Source organism: Melopsittacus undulatus, chromosome 7 (genome assembly GCF_012275295.1).
Source record: "Melopsittacus undulatus isolate bMelUnd1 chromosome 7, bMelUnd1.mat.Z, whole genome shotgun sequence".
Taxonomy (NCBI): Eukaryota; Metazoa; Chordata; class Aves; order Psittaciformes; family Psittaculidae; genus Melopsittacus; species Melopsittacus undulatus.
The window spans coordinates 33,258,760-33,279,659 of NC_047533.1; the positions used below are offsets into that span (position 1 = coordinate 33,258,760).

Consider the following 20,900-nt stretch of genomic DNA (forward strand, 5'->3'; position numbering starts at 1 on the left):
GGCTCGGGTGGGCGGTAGCCCCTTCCCGCCGCAGCAGGCCCTGGAAGGGCGGGCGCAGCCCTTTCCGGTAGGAGCTGGCCGGCCTGGCGGGCGTTGCTAAGCTAAACAAACCCCGACGAGGCACGCACCGCCCTCGGTGCATCGCGCAGGCCAGCCCCGTGAGCCGAGTCGCGTGGAAGAGCGGGGCAGAAACCTTTCTGTTAGAGAACGAAATAAAGTGTGGCATTTTTCCTTTCTTTAACTTGCTACCTGATACTAACGGACAAAAAAAAAGTCCACCTGCCGGGGCTACGGGGCCTTGCTTTACAGCCTTGCTGCATTTGTGTGCAGAGTTTAAGAGAAATGGGAACCCAGATGGACCCAATCCAGCACACCTCTTCACACCATGTTAGGCAGCTGCAGAAGAAAGCTGCTGAGGGACAGCAGCCCACGGACTAAAAGATAACAATGACAGTCCCAGGCACCATGGGGAGCAAGAGAGGGTGTCAGGACCAAAGCCCTTTCACTCTTTTGGTACACATACCAGCATCACTGGCACAAACCAGACCACTGGAGGCACACGAGTCAGAGCCGACTCAAACACTGTCCTAGCTTTGCACAGGATTTCTGGATGGATAGAGAGAAGCCTGATCACACCAGCAGGAGTTTGGGGACACTCTAATGGCTGGTATTATGGATAGGGCAAATGTTGCATCAGCCCAGAATATGGCAGATAGTATGGCCCTTGACAGCATCCAAAAGAACAGCAAAAGTTGAAGAATAACACTGTCACTTTATATGTACAAGCCCAGGAACATACATGAAGTAACCAGCTGTATTATCAGCTTAAACCTGTCAGCTGCTGGTAGACAGCAACCAAGGATGCAAAACTGGGAATTTTATCCCTGCCTTGTCTTCTTAGCACATCAAATTGTGCACTGAGCTGGCAGACCAGCACACACGTGATTGACATCAAGTAGGGGACTGAGATTTGAAACTGGGACATTCTTGGACTCTTTGTGTTACAAACCGAAGTAAGTAAGTTCTGAGCAAACCTTATGGGGTAGGTCCACACAAACCTAACAGCAGCACAATCTGCATTTATTCCTCACCATACCAAAAAGCCTTGACTGAGCCACAATGAAAGTAGCATAATTGAGCACATTGGTGTAGTGTATTTCAGCTGCAGCCCTGCATGAAGACCTGGAATAGAACCTGTTATGTTATACCTATTATGTAGAACCTATCACTGTGTAACTTATTCATTACTCCCCACTATTCAAGAACCACTGAACTAGTCAGGTTCTACCCCAAATCTACAGACTTGAGCATTCTGCCTCACTCAAGTGCTTTAGATATTCTACTTTCAGTACAGATGATTCCTCTTTAGTTCTACGTAGTCTCTTTAACACTACAAGTTTGGAGCCATTTTTCATTCATCTGGTATCCAACTCCTCAGCAAATCAGCACAATATAGTCTGATGCTGCCCACTGCAATGAAACCACCCAGCTAAAATATAGTCTGTTAATCTTGAAAGCATTTACAACTCTTTGCCATCGTAAGCCCATTTATTTACTCCCAATAATATTGTCAGACAAATGTAGAGGAGCAGAGCAGAAGCAGGTAACTTTCAGACAAACAGGGAAAAAATATATGAAAATTCTATGCCAGGTATAATTGATGATTACCATTGGCTCTGTGTTTATTCCTTTTGCCTTTTTTTAAACATTAGTCTAATCCTAATTTTGAACCTTTATAATGTTGAGGGGTTTTTTTTGTGTGTGTTGTAAAATGTTTAAACTGAATGTAGGTATTAAAATAACTGCTTAGAATGCATCATCATGGTTTTACCATTCGAACATGATTTTCACTCATCAGTAAGTACTCCTAGTTTGTATTCTTAACCATATTACAAAACTAAGCATTCATAACATGGGAGTTTTACACTGTTCTGAAGCCATCTTTGGGCGCATTTGTGGCCCAAATTTAATTAGCAAAGCTGTCATTTGTCGGGTGTTAAGAGCCATAACAGACTATTTGATCATTTAGTCTGTCTCCTTGTATCACATTTGACCTCAGCATTTTTCCATACTTCCTCTGCATCTTTGTGTAATTTTTAATACACATGTGAACGGCTAACATTTTCTAAGCAATTTATATTTATGTAGAATAAGAAAAAATAGATTTAAGAAACATTAGAACCCGTTCACATGTTAGTCTTTAAATAAGAGGAAGAACGACTGACATGGTGCATACCTGGCACAACATCCTTACCAACTTGCCTCCTCACCTTTCATGGCCTGAGCATGAAGAAAGAATTTGTCACTTCCTCTGAAAAGGTCAGAAAGATGAGATGAAAGCATCACAATGGAGATAATCCTATTACTGTAATTAGGGAATCATCATCTATCACTTCAACTGTAAACAAAGCCTTTTCTGTTTTCACTCAGGACTTTGCCAGCAAATGAAGACAAGTATACACACCCTTCATTCTTCTGGTGTGTGCAAAATCTATTTCATTATTGTTCTCATTTACATTTTTTATCATTGTGGGACATACAAACCTACTAAAACCCAAAGTTTTTCATCTATGCATATAACAAATAATGAGAAAAGCTGCTCACAATGATAAGTATTGAACTATATGAAAGCTGTTTTCTAAAAAAGTAAAACAGCATTATTGGAACAATGATGGTATTGAAACTGATGAGGGAAATGCTGGGGGGGGGGGGGGTAAGGCAATTTAAATACCTTACAGAGATACTGAAGAATCACATACTTACTAAAAGTGTTTTGTAAGGTCCTTGGAGCAGCAGTTACATATTAACAAAAACATACAAATTACTGTCTAGTGTCTAATTTACAATTGTGCTCAATACTCCATAAAACTACAAGTCTCAAACATCAGAAACCTCCTTTCAGAGCACACTTGGCTGGTGCTCATCTCTCTCCAAATGAAGATATTAGCCTATGTGCTTGAACCTTAATGCTTTGGCAATTGACAACTAGCCCATGTTTTTGTAAAGTATGTTAAGGAAAAAACAAACTAGATTACTATATAAGAAATTAAACAACAGAATTCTGATTTCTTTACAGTTTTCTTTTTAGCTATCAAGGGCAAAATCATATACAATCATAAAGAAAAAGGAAACAGAAATTTTTAAATTATCTGCTTTTGAAGTTTTTGTGCTACTCTGCCTGTAGTCACAATAAAATTCCTGATCAGGTTTAAAACTATTTCTTTTGCAGGGGAAGAGGGTTTACCAGTAACAAAGCTTTTGGTAATGAAATTGCAGTAGCACCACCTTCTCCACATAGTTGTCTTCTAGTTATGCTGCAGAAATACCTGTGCCTTTATTGAATTTATAGAGCTGTGCCCTTAGCCATGTTTCACATTTGATTTCAAGTTCTTTTTAAAGGCCCACATATAATTTTACATGCATTCAAAGAATCAAGGTGACACCTCTCAGTATGAATGTCTTTCTGACAGCTCTCTGAAATTCAGTAGGGAAGAATAAAGTTTTTTTTCTTAATCATATCACATTGTTTAAATCGGTTGACTCATTAGTCAGAAAATTTGGTTTTGATTGTCACCAGTACCAGCCACACCCAGAAAGCATAAGCAATCTTTCATGCTTGTTCTGACCAGGCTGCTTACAGGATCAAGTGGCTTTCGCTTAAAACAAAAGCTTTAAACTCACTTTGAAACCCTGCTGTTTCATGAAATATTGGTCAGTGTTACTCATTGTGCTTCAGAAGGAATGATTTTAAATTTTAATTTTACTGAATCTCCCCTTGTTTTATGAAAGTAAGCAGCAGTGTCCACCTGCCTTCTACACAGAACTCGCTATTTTATCATCGTGTTGTGTTTTGCAGAGAGCCTATGACTTTGCTACTCTTCATTGGTGGACATTTTTCTGAGAACTTCAGCCACTCTCACTGCTTTTCAGAATTTGCATCACACTCTTGATGCACAGGCTGAAATGACAGTCAATCATGATGTCACTTCAGTGCAGGTCAATTAAAATACCAACAAAAATGTGACTACAGATAAGTAAATTTAAATTATAGTGACTCATACATATCTTTCCAGCATGACAAACTCTTTCAGGTCTTCTTGAAGGCTTCTTAATTTTCCAAGGATAGAAAATACGCAGTAACATAACCCCATAATTCAAATCTGTACTGTCAAAATTCAGTGTGCTTTACTATTAGATTTAAGTGCCATCACTAATTTCTGATTAAATGCACTGACTCGTTCTTTCTGGGCTGGCCAGTTCAAGATGCAGCGAGATCTGAACATTCCTCTTCTCAGGCGAAGTGCATGATACAACTTGTAATCTTCGATATCATGAAAAAAGATCAATATGATGGAGTCACGACTTTGTTCAATAGCTTGCTGAAGAGCATGATACACCTTAAAACTGAAACAAAAATAAGATAAAGACACATTTTCTTTCATGTGGAGGGAAAAATGACAAACAGTTCTTTTAATAGCTCATGTATTACATGAGCACATTGCAAACTCAAAGACTGGACTCAAATAGGGGTCTTAATGTCTATTCTGTGACATAAAATTGTCATTACTTACTTTAAATGAGTTACTTTCTAACTAAGGAAAAAAACAAATCCTTTTAAAAAATTACCTAAGTCTTCTGATATAGCCTTGTTTAGCAAAGTGCCTTTCTTTTTGAGATCACTATGTAAGAAAAGTGAAAAGACTCATTTAAAGGCAAATAAAAATCATCTCTGGATGCTAGTGATCTCACCCATTATTGCTCTATTTCAAACATGTAATTTTAAGGAAAGCAATCTGCTTGATTGTTCGAAAAAAATAAAATAAACACCACCATTGACTACGAGATTCAAATTTCCACTAGGGTACATGTGGTGCAATTAACTTCATTAACTGAGGAATTTTTCTTAAATATATTAAGTAAATGTATTGAAGTAGAATTTGCATAGTATTTTAAACTAAACAGTATTTTTGATTAAACTACAAAAAGCAAAAAAAGATTGGCCTGTTAAAAAAAAAAATCTGTTAAGAAATTTTCCCCTTACATATCGGATTTTATATTCTACTCACTTTTTGCACCAGGGATCCTGTAAGAGGTGTTCAGTCACTACAAAAATAATCTTCCTGCTCATTTTTATACTGTTAATTGTGGCTTCAATTTTAGATACGCCTGCTTCAAAGTCCCGTTCTTCTAAACAAAAGCTAATTAGAAAGTTTTCTTCCAGAGACATGAAATTCTTAGACACCCAATTCTTGTCCTGCCTTGCATGAACGATGTAGGCATCATAATCAAACTCTTCTTGTTGTCTGTCAAGTTCTTCAAAACCAAGTATTCGACTTACTAAAATATTCCAGTAGAAGGCTATTCTCCACCCTTCAAAGTGGATGATAAGAACAACAAAAATGAATAGTGCCACAGTAGTGGCAGTAATCACAAATAGAAGTTTAAATGGAGCACTGTCTTTGCAGGCTGAGCTGTCAAAATGCAACACCAGACTACCGTGGTATTTAGGGGGAGTGTTGCAAATGTACTGGGATTGCAATCCAGGTATATATGCTTGGGTCACATTAAGCCAATCAGCAAACCAAGCAATGCTTTCACATGTGCAATCAAATGGATTGGAACCCATCTCCAGAATTCTCAGGCTGTTGAAAGCTGGGCCAAACACTTTTTCTTCAACTGAGGTTATCAGATTTTTTTGAAGGTTCAATTTGTTCAGAGAAGCTTGGTCATCAAACAGGGTTGCTGGAAGCAAATTCAAATTATTTGATCCTAAATCCAAGTTTTTTAATTGAAACAGACCCTTGAAAACCTGAACTGGAATCTCATCAAGCCCATTTGATTTTAAATTAAGAATATGCAAGTTGGGAAGATTTTTTAAAAAAAGAACAGGGCCGCCTGGATTTGCATGTTTCCAAAGTCGGGCTAAATTATTGTGCTGCAAATCCAGAATGTAAAGTTTGTGAAGTCCATCAAATAAGTCTTCTTTCATGTTTGCTATATTGTTATTGCTGATATCCAGAACAGTCAGATTTCGTAGAGGATGAAAAGGCGAAGGAGAAAATGCCAGGTTACTGCAGCCTACCTTTCTCATCATCAGTTTTCTAAGGCTTGGGACAAAAATAAATGATTCACTTCGCAAATCCAGTTTTTTATTGTAAGAAAGATAAATATCTTGTATATTATTGAGACCTTTAAATTCGTGACCTTCAAGCTCTTGATTAATTTCATTAAGACCAAGATCAAGAATTTTTAAGTGTCCCAAGGAGGAAAATGCCCCACTTTCTATTGTAGATATTCTTGTTTTTGTGAGGTTGAGAACCTGCAGGGTGGAATTAGCAAGTGATAAGAATGTTTTATTAGTTATTCTTTGTAAGTTTATGTTGCAGTTACAGAGACTCAGATACTTCAGGTTGTTCAGACCTGTGAACATATTAGGAGTTATTCCTGCAAAATTGTTATTATCCATTATAAGGTACTCAAGGTGGTGTAACCAATGGAAGGAAAAATCTTCAATTTTCCCATTAACTGAATTTATCAGATTCAGATGTTTGAGGCTGGATAATCCATAAAATAAACGTGAAGATACATGAATGTTATTATGCTTCAGGTTTAAGTATTGTAAACTTGAGAACCACTGAAATGAGTCATCTTCTATCACAGACAGAGAATTTTGGGAAAGGTTTAAAACTGTAAGATTTGTTCCATGCAATCCCTGGAAAGTTGACTTGCCAATGTATGAAAGCTTCACGTGGCTCAGTGAGAGGTTCTGAATTGCTGTGTTTGATAATTCTGTGCAAAGTTTCTTTGTGCAATTTTCACCAAGGTCGACATTGTTCAGTATGAGGCCAAACAGGTTTCCAATTGCATGTAAACATCCTATGTCAAACTGAAAGAAAAAAGAGTTTTGACATAAACAAGGGGTTTATATAAGAAAGTTGACCCACAAAGACAAAATTTTGACAGATTTTCAAACAAGATTTTCAAGTAGAATATAACTGCTACACTCATGTTTTTTCCATGGCCACATTCAGAAAAATGCTTCTTAGAGTTTATACTTTGTGTGATAATAGTCCTAAAATTGTAACATTATTATCATAATAGTAGTAGTAGTCTTTTGGAAGAAGACTGGAAGTTGCTTAGTGAGATGATATCTTTCTTCAGCTTTCTTTATTGGTATCTGCTAGGGATACCAACATACTAGTACAAAACCAGATACACTGTAAAAAAGTTATTTAGACCTTCAAACAGCCAAGAAGAAACCCAGTTTATCTGTGTAAGCAGAAGCTACACTTTAGAATGTGATACTACACACTTGCTTCCCCAGTACAAATACCAGGGCTCCATCATGGTGCTGGCTCCTCATCTTGGTTCAGGTATCAGCTCAATGATTAAATATTCCAATTGTCAGAATAATTCAAATGCATAAGGCTGCTTTTCAGACAGCAATATTGTGAAATCAGAGCAGCTTAAACAAGCATAAAATAACACTGCCCAAGAAAGAAGCAGTTCCATCTACTTCTCCACGTGCTTTACCCTTGTGCTAATATGGCCGTACATGCAGACACGTGGTGAACCAGAGATAATCAGTCTGACTGCAAGCTAACCAAGCCAAAAAATCTGTAGAATTTCTGCAGTGATTCAGTGCATAGCCTCATTAGTTTGTACCAGAAAGAGGAAGGGATGAAAAGGCCCAAGGGAAAGAGGACACTTCTAAGCAGTGGTACAAACTAGTGCCAATTTAAGATAGCCTTGTCATTTCAATGTACATGTTCTTTAAAGATCAGTCAATTGGAACAAAAAAAAATAAACAACCAATAAACAAAAACCCCACACAAAAACCCAAATGAAAGCAATTTCAATGCAAATTCAGTATTCATATGCTGAGGGTCAATCAGTTTAGGACATTTACCATCATTGTTCAATGAATCCTACTGTAACGCTGAGAAGCAGGTCAGAAAGAGTAGTGAGCTAAATGGCAGAGACTTCTACCCACTTCTTTTTTTTTTTTTTTTGAAGGAGTGAGTATTACTTCTATGTGGTACCCAGAAGAGAACATTTGTTTGTGCCTGTGATTAACTAGGAAGTGAGACCTACATTGCTTAATTAGCCTTGCAAATACTGCACTTTTTCCCTACTTAGAAAGTAGGTCATCTGTTTACCTACAGGAAATACAAAATAAACAAAGCTCTTGCATAGAAAATACCTGGTAATGGTTCACAGAGCTACTTGATCTAGCTCTTGCTTGAGACCCTTGATATACATGGAACCAGCTCTTACCGATTTCAGTGGGAGAAAAATAATTATGTGTATCACTACTAGAGGTCAGGAGTGGGGCTGTATACAACCAAATGGTTTTATCTTTGACATCAGCGGATCAATAATGTAAAGTAAATGCTATAGAAGTATAAAGAATAAATCAGGATAGTTCCATTTTATAGTTAACATCTGTTGAATTTCTGTTGAAATGCTTCCTACCTCTTTCAGTGGATTTGATGACAAATCAAGGCTGTTCAATGAGGTGTTGCTAAGAAAACTGAAATCATCCTTTCTTAACTGAGTGATTTGATTGCCATCCAACATGAGCTCACGAAGGTTCTTCAATTGTTGCTGCAATCCTAAATTTGCTGACTTCAAAATATTATGAGACAGGTCCAAAATATTCAAGTTCTGGGGAGAAGGTGCAGACATAAAAGTATAAAATTATTTTTATTTTATATAATACAAAACCATTTTGAAATATCGCATTAGAGTCTTATTGATTAGAAATTAGCTGCAATATTATAGTTAAAGTAAGTTTGTAATAGACAAATGGCAGCTTTCAAGCTCCTGCAGGAAGCAGTATCTTCCACATCTGTAACTTTCATTGTGTTCATAGTCTTAACCTGCTAAAATATCTATTGCAAACCAAAAAATTACTTTATCTAAAATTCCTTAACTCTCTGAAAGCCTTCCTGCTCCAGATACAATGATAAAAGCAAGGCCTAAGCTGGCTGCAGTTACAGCTACTACAGCATTTAACCTCGTGTCTCACCCTCACTGTGGTCCACCCTTGCAAACAAAAGTGAGGAAGGTGAAGAGTGCAGAGCAGCCTTCAGAGATCAGTGCTGTACACCTTGTAATACTGCAGTTTATGCCCAGGTGTAGACTTCTGCACCTGCAGAGGCAGAGATGCTGCTCCAAAGGTGATTCCACAGAATGTGCCTTGATGTGCCAAAAGTCTGGCCTCTATCAGTAACAGGGCAGCAGCAAAGGGAGGAAGGCCAGAACTTCAGTTCCATTCCCAGCATGGAAGCTGGCTGTATTCATTTATATTTAGTTGAGAGTCAGCAGTCCTACAATGTAAGCAAGTATATTTTATGTAACTGAACTGAAATACTGAATTTAGCAGGAAAGTTCAGACTTGTTCAAAACAACATGCACACTCATTAGAACATTGTACAATTACAATCTACACATTGTCTGTATTTTCTTCTTTTTCTTAGGCCCTTCCTTCTACATGATTCCCTGCCTGGTGCCAAGACAATGAAGTAGTCTTGTCCTGCCTCATGTGCTGGTCCCCTAACTTCATAGATGCCATAGAGAAGAATATTGATCCACATATAAACTGCAAGGAAAAACAAAGGTAGAGTAAAAGTTTTTAGTCTTTCTCAATCCCTGCAGCCCTGGGAAACAGCACATTCAGCCTAAGCACTGAATGCTGCCATAGAGAAGAATATTGATCCACATGTAAACTGCAAGGAAAAACAAAGGTAGAGTAAAAGTTTTTAGATTTTCTCAATCCCTGCAGCCCTGGGAGACAGCACATTCAACCTAAGCACTGAATGCTGCTCATGTCTGAGAAATTACACCTTGACATTGAGAATAGGCTAGATATAATTTTTAGACCCCAGGCAACTCAAATTCCACACCACCCACTTTGCTCTATACATCATCTGCTGCTGCTGCTATTAGTACAAATTCTTTATGGAGAGGTCCCTCAATGGGATGCAAGAGGGAAAACAAGGTGGAGAGCATAGGGATGGCTGAGACTCCAGTATATTCTAACACAAAAAGCTGCTAGGCTTTTTCTTTAGAAAAACAGTGAAGGAAGATTAGATGCCAGGAATTTTTGTATGCAAATAGGCAGCTGTTCTGTACACACACTGGAAAATACAATAAATTTCTCATTTACACTTTATTTACATAAAAAGATGCATTTCTAAAGCTTACCTCCAGGGTTTTAAAAGGATCATTTTTTATATCTATTCTGTTATATCCTAGATTGAGCTCAGTTAGGTTGGTGCAGAAAGCAAAAGCTCTGTCAGGGAGCTTATACAACTCATTATGTTCTAACTTCAGAATCTGCAACAAGGGCACAGTTCGGCACAATTCTGGTTGCAATTTCGAGATGGTGTTGTAGCCTGCATTCAAGTAAACCAGCTGGTTGTACTTGGTCAAATTTGCAGGACCTAGCTGTCTTAGCTGATTATGAGAAATGTCTAAACCCGTTATATTGCTTGGGAGATCAGAAGGAATTTGAGAAAGCTTCAGGTGTCTGCAGTCAGCCATTTCATCTCGGATCCAACATTGCTTTCCAAATGACACACACAGCAGGAAGACATAGACCAGTCTGACAGATAAGGTGCTCCACCAAAGAACAGCACTTCCCATTGTTTTATCTGCAAAGGCAAAATGAACACAGTATAAATTACAATCATTTTGACACACTTTATATCTCAAACTGAAGGTTAACCAAGCTGGGCTCAAAACCCACACAGCTTTATACTGAACAAACAGTATTTTTCACCCATAAAGTAGCTTCTATCAGTGCCTCACTGCAATACAGACTGTAGAAGGGAATTTAACCTTACTAGACTTCACAGGAAACTAGAAGAGCTTCTCAAAAAAACTGACTCCCAGGAATATGAGCTTCCTTAATTCTACAGCTCACATTTTCCCTTGCTTGGAAGCTATGTTTAATTAATGTGATCTTGTTTTGAGTACATTAGTTTATTGATCAACAGCAAACAATGAAGCACGAAATCAAACCAGCACATTTGTACAGAAGAAGAAAAAGCCTTCTGAACTGATGTCTTTCAAAGAGAAGTATTTTTACAGCTGTAACAAAACACTCTGAGGAACTGACATTACAACCTACAGCCAAACAGGAGTTTTGCAGGTCAGACCTCAGCACAGTCTGTTTCTGTAGGTGACCTGCCTTTTCAGAGGGCAGCCATTAGGGCTGCTCCAGTGACAAAAAGCCACATTACAGTGGCCAGAGGGGAGCCCTGTGTGTGCATCTGTGGGAGCAACCTGGCCCACCTAGGGAGAGACACGAGTAAAATCCAGTGGGAGTGGGGATACAAGCAAGGGAAAGAGGGACCTAAAGCACTGCAAAGACATACAAAAAGGACTTCAAAAGACAATTTATAACAAACATTAATGAAAAATTAATTCGCTGCTGGGCACTGCTTGTTTGCCTGACCCATCTGCAGCTCACACAGCCTGGCTTTCCACACACGTTCCACTAGCAAACAAGGAAGGGGAGGGGACAGCAGATGACTGAACCTGATGGTCCTGCACAGCCTAGCCTACTATAGCCACTGCTGACTTGGCACCCATGTCCCTGTAGCTAAGGAAAATAAAGTACCTCTTGTCCTACCTCATTCCTTTGCACCCCAGCTGCTGGAAGAGCTAACGAAAACAAAGGAACTGTTTTTCTGTAACAAAATCTTTACCTCTGGCCTGCATCCTTCTGATAGTTTGTTTTAGAGAGATCAGGTAGCTGCCAGGCTCCTTGGCCAGGTCATCTTTGAGTTTGAAAAGTACAAGAAACTTACTGCACAAACACAAACTGAGTTCTTTGGCTGACTTCCAGTGAAGCTGAAGGGCTGCCTTTTTCTGCATTTTTCATTCCAGAAAGTCTGGAGTAAGACTTTAGGTGTTTCATGCTCTGGTTGAGGATCCAGTGAGGAAAGTACACATCCATTATCAGACAAAGGACAGTATTACAGCATAATATTTAACAGGCAAAAGAAGCAATGGAAGTTCTAATGTTAGGAGTAAGAACTTTAAAAAAAATGGAGAATTTAGCAGTGGAGCCTGTGATATCTCCCAAGGAGGAACATTTCCATTTGACCTTATCAGCTATTGGAATCATCTACCCAGGGAAGTGGTGGAACCCCCAGCCCTGGGCATTTCTATGATTCAGCTGGACAGGGTGCTGGCACATTTAGTCTAAGTCATATTTTGCTAAGAAAGATTGGAACAGATGATCCCTGAGGACGCCTCCAACCTGGTATTCTAAAATTCTGTATTGCCTTTTTATTCTCAAATTCTATATTGCCTTTTTTTAAAAAAACACAGAAATACCACCTGCCAGCTGGGGACACTACATCCAGACACAAGCACCAAAGCACAAACATTAAGCAGCAGTGATATGACTTTGCGAACTTGCAAATTAAGAGAAATCCAAGACCAAGGAAGTTGCCCAAACTTGCCTTTGTACCTCCAATATTCTCATTTATTACCAAGAAGTAAAGAATGGCATCCACTTACCGCTGTGGGCTTTCTCTCCTTCAGTTTGGAGGCATTGAAGCACTGCACAAATCTCTCAGCACAGAGAAACCACGAGGAAACAATCTGCCCAGAGGCGAAAGAAGTGAAACCGAAAGCAGGGACAGAGGTCCATGCTGCAGGAAGCCAGAGTGAGCAGCAGAACCAGTAGGGTGAGCTGGTTGAGCATACCCTGAGCCATGGCAGCAGCACCACCATGCTCGCTTTTCTGGAATGCACTTCCCTGACCAGAAATGTGTCAGAGGTGCTGAGGGTGGAGATCTCTCCTCCTAAGCTCAGAGCTGAGATCATCACTTGCGATGTGCTGGCAGAAATTAATTTAAGCACACAAATGTGGCACGGGTGAGCATCATACAATCCTGCTTATAACTCGATTTCAGTTTACTCCTAGTTAATTCCTTTGTCTCCAAAAAAATCCTTGGGGACATATCCCAGAAGCAGATACACCAACTGACAGACTACTGACAGAGAAATATTACTCTTTTCTTGTAGAAACAAAGCACCAGCAAGTTCCTACAGAGCCAAATGTAGGATCCCCTTATTAAATCCCCTTTTTAAAAGAGAATTTGCTTATGTGAAATAGTAATATATTACATTTTTAGGAGAGATAATAAAATATTTTCTATTGCATTAAAAATAAGAAACCACTTTTAAAAGTCTAAGTAAAAGTTTTAGGTACAGCTTTTAGTTTTGTCTCCTTTCCATGCAGTTTGTGAATTCACACATCCTGCTCTCCCAGGGACCTGACCATAACTTTCCTGGAGGTGACTTCCTCAGTATTTGACTTCCTCAGTATGTGCCAAAAGGTGCTACTACTTCAACTACATTGCCACTGATGAATCCTCTGCAGGGCTCATCCAGCTGCACTTAGGACACACCAACACCACTGAGTTTACTGCATTTTTAGGTACTCCTGAATAGCTGGAGACTCGCCCAGAAGAGTAAACTCTAATTCTCCGTTGAAAGCATTTGAAATTACAGCCTGCTGCCATGTGTTAACCACCTGCCCATCAGGAGCTCTGGGGAGGAACACTGGGCTGGTTTCTAATTCTGTATCCCATTAAATCTGGAACTACTGACAGATTTGCTGGAAACCCAGGGAGGTAGGCTGGTTACACAAAGAGGTAAGAGCCCTTATTTCCTGTTCCTGCTTTCTGAATTCTTTCAGCAACTAATATAAATTAATATTTATTCTTGGAGTTAGGACACTGAAACTGAGAGCAGAACCAAGCTACTTTGGAGATGAAAGGCTCTAAAGCCTGTGTCATTCCCATTTCACAATTAAACCTAGATTCTCCTTTTCACCTTTCTATGGGAAGAGCAAATTCTGATCCATACTGCCCTGTATGCTTCTGCACTGGACAAGGTCATTTCACCAGAAACACAGTCACCTGAAGTCACATTCAGTTACTTTGAGGAGATTTTTCACTTTGTGACATGCAACTCTGCTGCTTTGGAACAGAAGAGGTCACAATGATGATAAAGAGGCGTAATAACTAACAACATTTGCAGATCATTATTCCAGCCTAGCAATACTGTCAGGTGTTTTGCCACTGCCCTGCACTATACTCATACTGCAGGTAAACTGTGTTCTTTGATTTCACCTCACAGTTTATTCTCTCTCAAACCTCTCTTCCCTGTACATATAGAGGACTATTAGGAAGCTGGAGTTGTTTCAGGCATAATGGAGGAAAACCATCTGATGCTGGTGAAGCTGCTAATTTTATCAGTAGTGCCTTTCCAACTCTTCTAGCTCAGGGAGACAACGGCACAAGGGTGCTCAAAAGCTCCTCTGTTGTGGAGCACCTGCACTGGGGGTAAGAACATTTATTTTATTACAGAAAATTACAAAGCAACAAAGCTTTGCATTTTGCAGCATGATTTGCAAGAACAAGCAGATACTACTGTGCAAGGTAGACTCTAGGGAAACACAACCAGTGAAGGTTTAGCAAGTGCAATATTTCTGAGGCAGAAGACAAAGTGGACACATCTGTGCTTATTTCAGTGGTGGGAAACCACAACAGGTTCTCAAGTTGCTGTAACTGCACTTTAAATTTAAATTTCTGTTTTCAAGTGTTGAAAAGAACATGGCAACTCATAATGGAGGGGAAAGTCAAGCAACCCACATGTCTAGAGAATGATTCAGGGAAAAAAAAAACAGTGCAAAAACTAGACAATGCTCCCACATTGTGGCCAAGGAATGAGTGAGATGGTTCTGAATGGTGACAAAAGCCAGGTAGGCAAAATTCTGGAGATGTAGCCATTTCACATACATCTTTAACAGCAGCATAAGCAGTTGCTGAACAGACCTACTTTAAGCTTATCCAGGATATTCCTACCCTAACTATTCCATGATTCTATGATATAAGCACAAAAGGGTGGGGACATAAGTGCAGTACCTCATGGAACACTCCCAAAGCAAACATGTCACCAAAACTTAGCCTAGTAAAATGAAAGTCTACTGATTTTAACCTGATCTTCAGATACAAACAAGTGTATTAATTTAGCACATGGGTAATCCGTCTTCAGTGTTTTTGCAAACTGCAAGTCAGACTGTCAAGAGACATTTCCTGTTATTACTGAATGGTGAAAGTGCCATATGCTGTGGTTTGATTCAGACATCCCGTGCAAAAAAGATACCTGGAGACAGATATCTTTAAAGATATCAGAACAAAGAAAGCAAGAAGGAGCAGAACTGAACAGTTAAGATCTGAGGCAAGACTTTATAAGAGACAGCCTGCAATATCAAGGTAACTAGAAGGTAGAACAGTATGGCAGATAGAGTTAGCTTGTATCTACCTCCTGAAACAAGAATAGATCCTGCTACTGTGTTGTGATTACATGAATTCAGCTAAGTTTAATTGTGCTGTTGAAGAATCTAATAGGTCAGGTGCATTCTGGGTATGATAGTTCCTTTAAGACTGCTCACTCATTACTGCTAATTTACAGGTTGTGAAAACTGAATTACAACACAAGGTTTTTGTGGACACAGAAGGGGAAAGGGTATCTGAGGACTGACAGTGCTGAGGCAGACTATGTTCATTAGCATTCTCCAAGACCTCTGGGTGCTCAAAGAGAAGAATTTGCTTCCATTCATTTCTTCAGCAAGAAGAAGGATGCATCACTACCAGTACATATGCTATATTAATGTCTTTGCTTTCCATCCAAGGAATTCTAATCCCAAAGAAAGAACCCTGCAGCTAGAGAAATGAACAGTCACTTTGAAGTTAACATTTTAGTCAGGGTTAGAGAGAGTAAAAATTCTTCATTATTTCAACTTTTTTTCTTTTAAAGAGGAATCACAATGTTTCATGTTTACACCATTGAATTTAAGTGTATATATGTATATATATTTTGCTTTTAAATGTTTAGCTTTTTACACAGTGAAGTAGTAAAAAGGCTGGAATTTAGGACATGGGTATTCTTGTGTTGTGGAAATATTTTGTTAGCAATTTCTACCTCTAAGAACTTTCCCTAAAAGGTGACAGTCTTCCTTCTTAAAATCTTCTTCTTATCCAGCTTTCACAGTTAAGCACGAATATTAAATGTTTTTCATTTGCAGTAGTTTCTAGTTCCCACCATCTCCCAACAGTATTTAATTGTCTGGTTTCAGAATCCCTTCCTTTTTTGGTTGTTCCCCCTTTATCTGGCATGTTTTCATGCTTGTTTTCACTGTATATTTCCAACAGAAAATCTATATCCCAATGCAGATCATATACAACTGCCCTCACACCAAGTGGTTTTACAATGAACACATCGAAGTTCAATGATAAAGTAGAAATGCCAGGCTTTGATTTACACTCATGCTAGTGACACATATAGCAAACAAGTCTACAACTCTTAGAAATATTTTCCTGCTAAAGACTATGCTTTAGGCAATATAATCTCTAGCTTCTAAAGGTAAGATGTATTTAAAAGAATCACAGCTGCATTTGATCTTTCCATTTACTAAAAACTCTATTCAATTATATCCGGGATCTTTTTGCGTTGCATCTTTTCCTCAGTAGTCACTGTGGCCTGAAAGCCCTACATACTCAGATTCACCTCAAGCCCACAAATGACAAGAGGCACAGAAGCTAATAAACATGCATACACACCCACATGGTCCACCCATTTTAGTTCCTCACCCCAATAAATATTTGGCTGTGCTGACAACTGACTTCAAATTCAAAATTACTTCTTTACAATGGCCCCTGGTACATCTCTTGTCCACACCTATTCTCTGTTGTCTCTCTCTGCAAACAGTGGCAAAAAGTTATTCTTCAGGTTATTTTTTCTCACAAAAATAAATATATTTTCAACCCTATAAAACTTCAGTGATATGAAAGGAGATCACATCAGCTGCCAGGTAATAAAAGTTTAAGGTGTATCACAGCAGCCACATACACACAAGCTGCTGCACCTAACTTAATTTACAAGTACCAGAAAAATCATGAGCATGCTTTTAAATGCAGTGAATATTCATTAAGAGCCTTCCAGAAATATCACTGCTTATGTGGTACCAATGGACCTCAGACAGATGATCCTGCTTCTGTATATTCTGCCTAATGGTGTGGGATTTTTTGCAATGCCTTGTTTTATTGTGAAGGATCCAAAGCCAGTTATGCATTACTGCCAACAGGGTGGGTTTTTTTTTCAAAAAACTTGTCTTAGATTCACTAAAATTGTATTGGGTTTCTTTCAGTAGGTATAGCTCTTGGTTTGCTTAGAAAGATAGCCAAAGAAAATGTAACAATGTCTACAAAAACATTTTTTAGAGGAACAACTACTTGAAAAAAACTTTTGAGAAAGAAATACCAAATTAATTCAACTTTCTGATCTAATGCCGATGGGTAAAAATGATCAATATATTTGTAGAATCACAGAATAGTTAGGGTTGGAAAGGACCTTAAGATCATCTAGTTCCAACCCCCCTGCCATGGGCAGGGAAACCTCACACTAAACCATATCACCCAAGGCTTCATCCAACCTGGTCTTGAACACTTCCAGGGAATGGAGCATTCACAACTGCCATGGGCAACCCATTCCAGTACCTCACCACCCTCACAGTAAAGAATTTCTTCCTTATATCCAGTCTAAACCTCTGCTGTTTAAGTTTCAACCCGTTACCCCTTGTCCTATCACTACAGTCCCTGATGAAGAGTTCCTTCATAGCATACTTGAAGGCCCCCTTCAGATACTGGAAGGCTGCTATGAGGTCTCCATGCAGCCTTCACTTCTCCAGGCTGAACAGCCCCAACTTTCTCAGCCTGTCTTCATATGAAAGGTGCTCCAGTCCCCTGATCATCCTCATGGCCCTCCTCTGGACTTGTTCTAACACTTAAATGTCCTTTTTATGTTGAGGGCACCAGAACTGCACACAATAATTCAGGTGAGGTCTCACAAGAGCAGAGAAGAGGGGCAAGATCACCTCTTTCAATCTGCTGGTCACAGTTCTTTTGATGCAGCCCAGAATACAGTTGGCTTTCTGGGCTGTAAGCACACACTGAAGCTGGCTCATGTTCATTTTCTCATTGACCACCGCCCCCAAGTCTTTCTCCACAGGGCTGCACTGAATTTCCTTTTTGCCCAACCTGTAGCTGTGCCTGGGATTGCTCTGACCCAGGTGTAGGACCTTGCACTTGGCATGGTTAAACTTCATGAGGTTGGCATCAGCCCACCTCACAAGCTTGTCAAGTTCCCTCTGGGTGGCATTCCTTCCCTCCAGCGTATCAACTGAACCACACAGCTTGGTGTCATCAGCAAACTTGCTGAGGGCGCACTCAATCCCACTGTCCATGTCACGGACAAAGATGTTAAACAAGACTGGTCCCAACACCGAAATGAAGCAAACGTAACAAAAAATATAAAGCTGAATAAAAGTATGGGATAAAATAACATGATTCAGTGTTGCTGAGACAAAACTTCTGTTCTACTGGTGTTTCAAATTTCAGCTTTCATTCTGAATTGGAGTGAACCCAACAGCCATTTGAATCCAATCAACAGGTCTTTTAGGCCATTGTCAACAGTGCCATTACGTAGCTCACCCTTTTTACAAGAGGAGCAGTGACAGTCAGGAAAACATTCAGAGAGAAGGAAAACAAGAAAGATCAATCATATCTGCTATCAAAACTGTCAGGTTTTAACTATAACCTTGTCAAATTAAAATCTGAGGACTGGTTCCCAATACCAGCACATTAGATTGTTACTAAATTCATCTGCAAAGATTAAACATCTTGTTGTTATTCAAAGATTGAGATTGTGAAAGCTTTTCTCTATAAATAAAGTGTGGAACAGTATCTTTCAATTCCTTTTCCTAGCCAGAACAAAGGCAAAAAATGGAGAAGTAGGTTTTATTGTAACCAGCTAAAAATAAAAACACAAAAAAACAAAACTCACAGCTGATCCACATTTTCAATGTTATTTAATTTATAAAGCAAGTTTTATGTAAGTATTGGAAATAATACTATTTTTGGCAGCAATTATATCCACAGGAAGCTAACATCCAATAAAACATTTTATAAACAAAATGTAAAGCCTTTTCAATTCAATTAAATGCCTTGAAATTAAAGATAATTGCAGCTTTCTCTTTATTGCACTAAATACATTCCCTGTGGTCAGTTTCCTTTTACCTACAGCTTAATGCTTTGAGCATACGAAACACACATGGAAACACTATTTTGCTAATACAACAGACAATTGCATACAAATGGTACAATCCCACCCATTGCAATAGCCATGCTGATAAAGGCATTTAATTACCTTATGCCCCAGTCATATGTGTGGGGAATTTAACAGAATAAGACTATGACATTCAGACTGATTTGCATTAGGGAAAGTTAAAACTGAAGAACAATGTTAAGGAAGTATGGATCACCACTCTGTTCAGCACAACTAAAACAGCATGCCTGTAACATTGGAAACTGGTTATCAGTTGGGTTTCTATATGCTCAAGTATCAGGAATTACCTGAGGATAATAAGTAACTGGGAAGAAAAGCCCAAAAGGAATATTCCAGTGTGTTGTGCATTTATACAAATAATGGAAAGTAAGATGTAAAAATTTTACACTTAAAACCGGGTCTTCACTCTAGTAATGAGGCTTGACCCCAGGGAGACAGAAACCTAGGAAACATAAGGACCAGGGATCAGCATGGAGCTTGTAGAAGAATCCCATCTAAGACTGCCATCTTGCCTTACAGCAGGTTATGTCGGCTGAATTCTTGCCTGATTTTCCAGAAGTAAGTATTTATCATTCACTGCTAGTAGCACAGGGAATATGCAAGATGACTTGACAATGAAGGACACCACAGGGACTCTTTAAATGTGTCTAATGAGTCGTTAATACCCATTTGAAACTTTGTATTATGCAACTGATTGCTGATCATTGTTAATTTAAAAAGATACTGACAGCCAGAGAGATTCTGCAAGAAATGATTTCACATTCTGCAGAGAACCCTGCCAAGCCACACAGCCAAATAAAGCAAACTGACAGTCCACGTCATTGAGACCTGCTTCCTGCTTTTACAGACTGTTCAAAAACAGTCTAGATCAGAAGGATCTGTGGAACATCTACACAGGCCACTGTCACAGACCACAAAATATCACCCACAGTGTAATGAACTGAAAACCTGTAGTACAAATTGAAAAACAAACAGAGTATTACACAGGGAAAATACAGGAGTGGTAACACTGACAGTGGCAGTAGTCTGCAGTAAGAAAATTTATTATGGGACTAGACCATCTACGACATGTACCAGACAAAGAAGGGCAAAAAAGGCAACTGATCACCACATTAGCCTGGAGTACATGAATGGTGTACTCCAGCCTGATACCTGAAAAGACTTAACATAATGAAAGCAGTGCATCTTGTCTGAACATCAGGAGTTACAAAGGTACAACCCTAATGCTCGGTTAGAAGTAAAACATTCCTCTCCAAAGTGAAATGAGAAGATCCCATAGCCTGAAATCAATTTAGTATACAGGTGTTAAGACCCATAATCTGAAGAAAAAAAGCATTAGATTCCTTAGCTCAGAGGAATTGCCTTACATGCCTTCAGTAAACACTAAAGCGCACTGACAGGAAAGACAAATTTGATTGTACATGGTACTACATGGCCAAATACCTAAGTAAATACTAAATAGGTTCTTTGACATTCCTTTTAGCTTTTGAGACCTATGACTATTAGTCACTGCCTTATTGTGATCAACAGCTGATGTAAAATCATATTGCTAAAAAAATAATATATCCAGAATATTTTTAAATGTTTTTACATTGCATTATTTTGCAACTGACCTAATAGCAGAACTATGAGAAATATTATATGATAGGTATTTTGATTATAAGAAAGTTAAGGGAAATGCATTA

At 38.9% G+C, this 20,900-nt stretch overlaps 1 protein-coding gene across 1 annotated transcript; it reads right to left on the reverse strand.

Moving 5' to 3' along the window:
• Nucleotides 1-4,098: 4,098 nt before the first annotated feature.
• On the reverse strand, nucleotides 4,099-12,641 carry TLR3 (toll like receptor 3). Its single transcript, XM_005149053.4, has 5 exons — nucleotides 12,538-12,641; nucleotides 10,210-10,658; nucleotides 8,476-8,667; nucleotides 5,067-6,886; nucleotides 4,099-4,404 (listed from the first exon to the last, which is right to left on the reverse strand). The coding sequence occupies exons 2-5, from the start codon at nucleotides 10,648-10,650 to the stop codon at nucleotides 4,176-4,178; spliced, it is 2,682 nt and encodes an 893-aa protein (XP_005149110.2). The 5' UTR covers nucleotides 10,651-10,658; nucleotides 12,538-12,641; the 3' UTR covers nucleotides 4,099-4,175.
• Nucleotides 12,642-20,900: the final 8,259 nt, after the last annotated feature.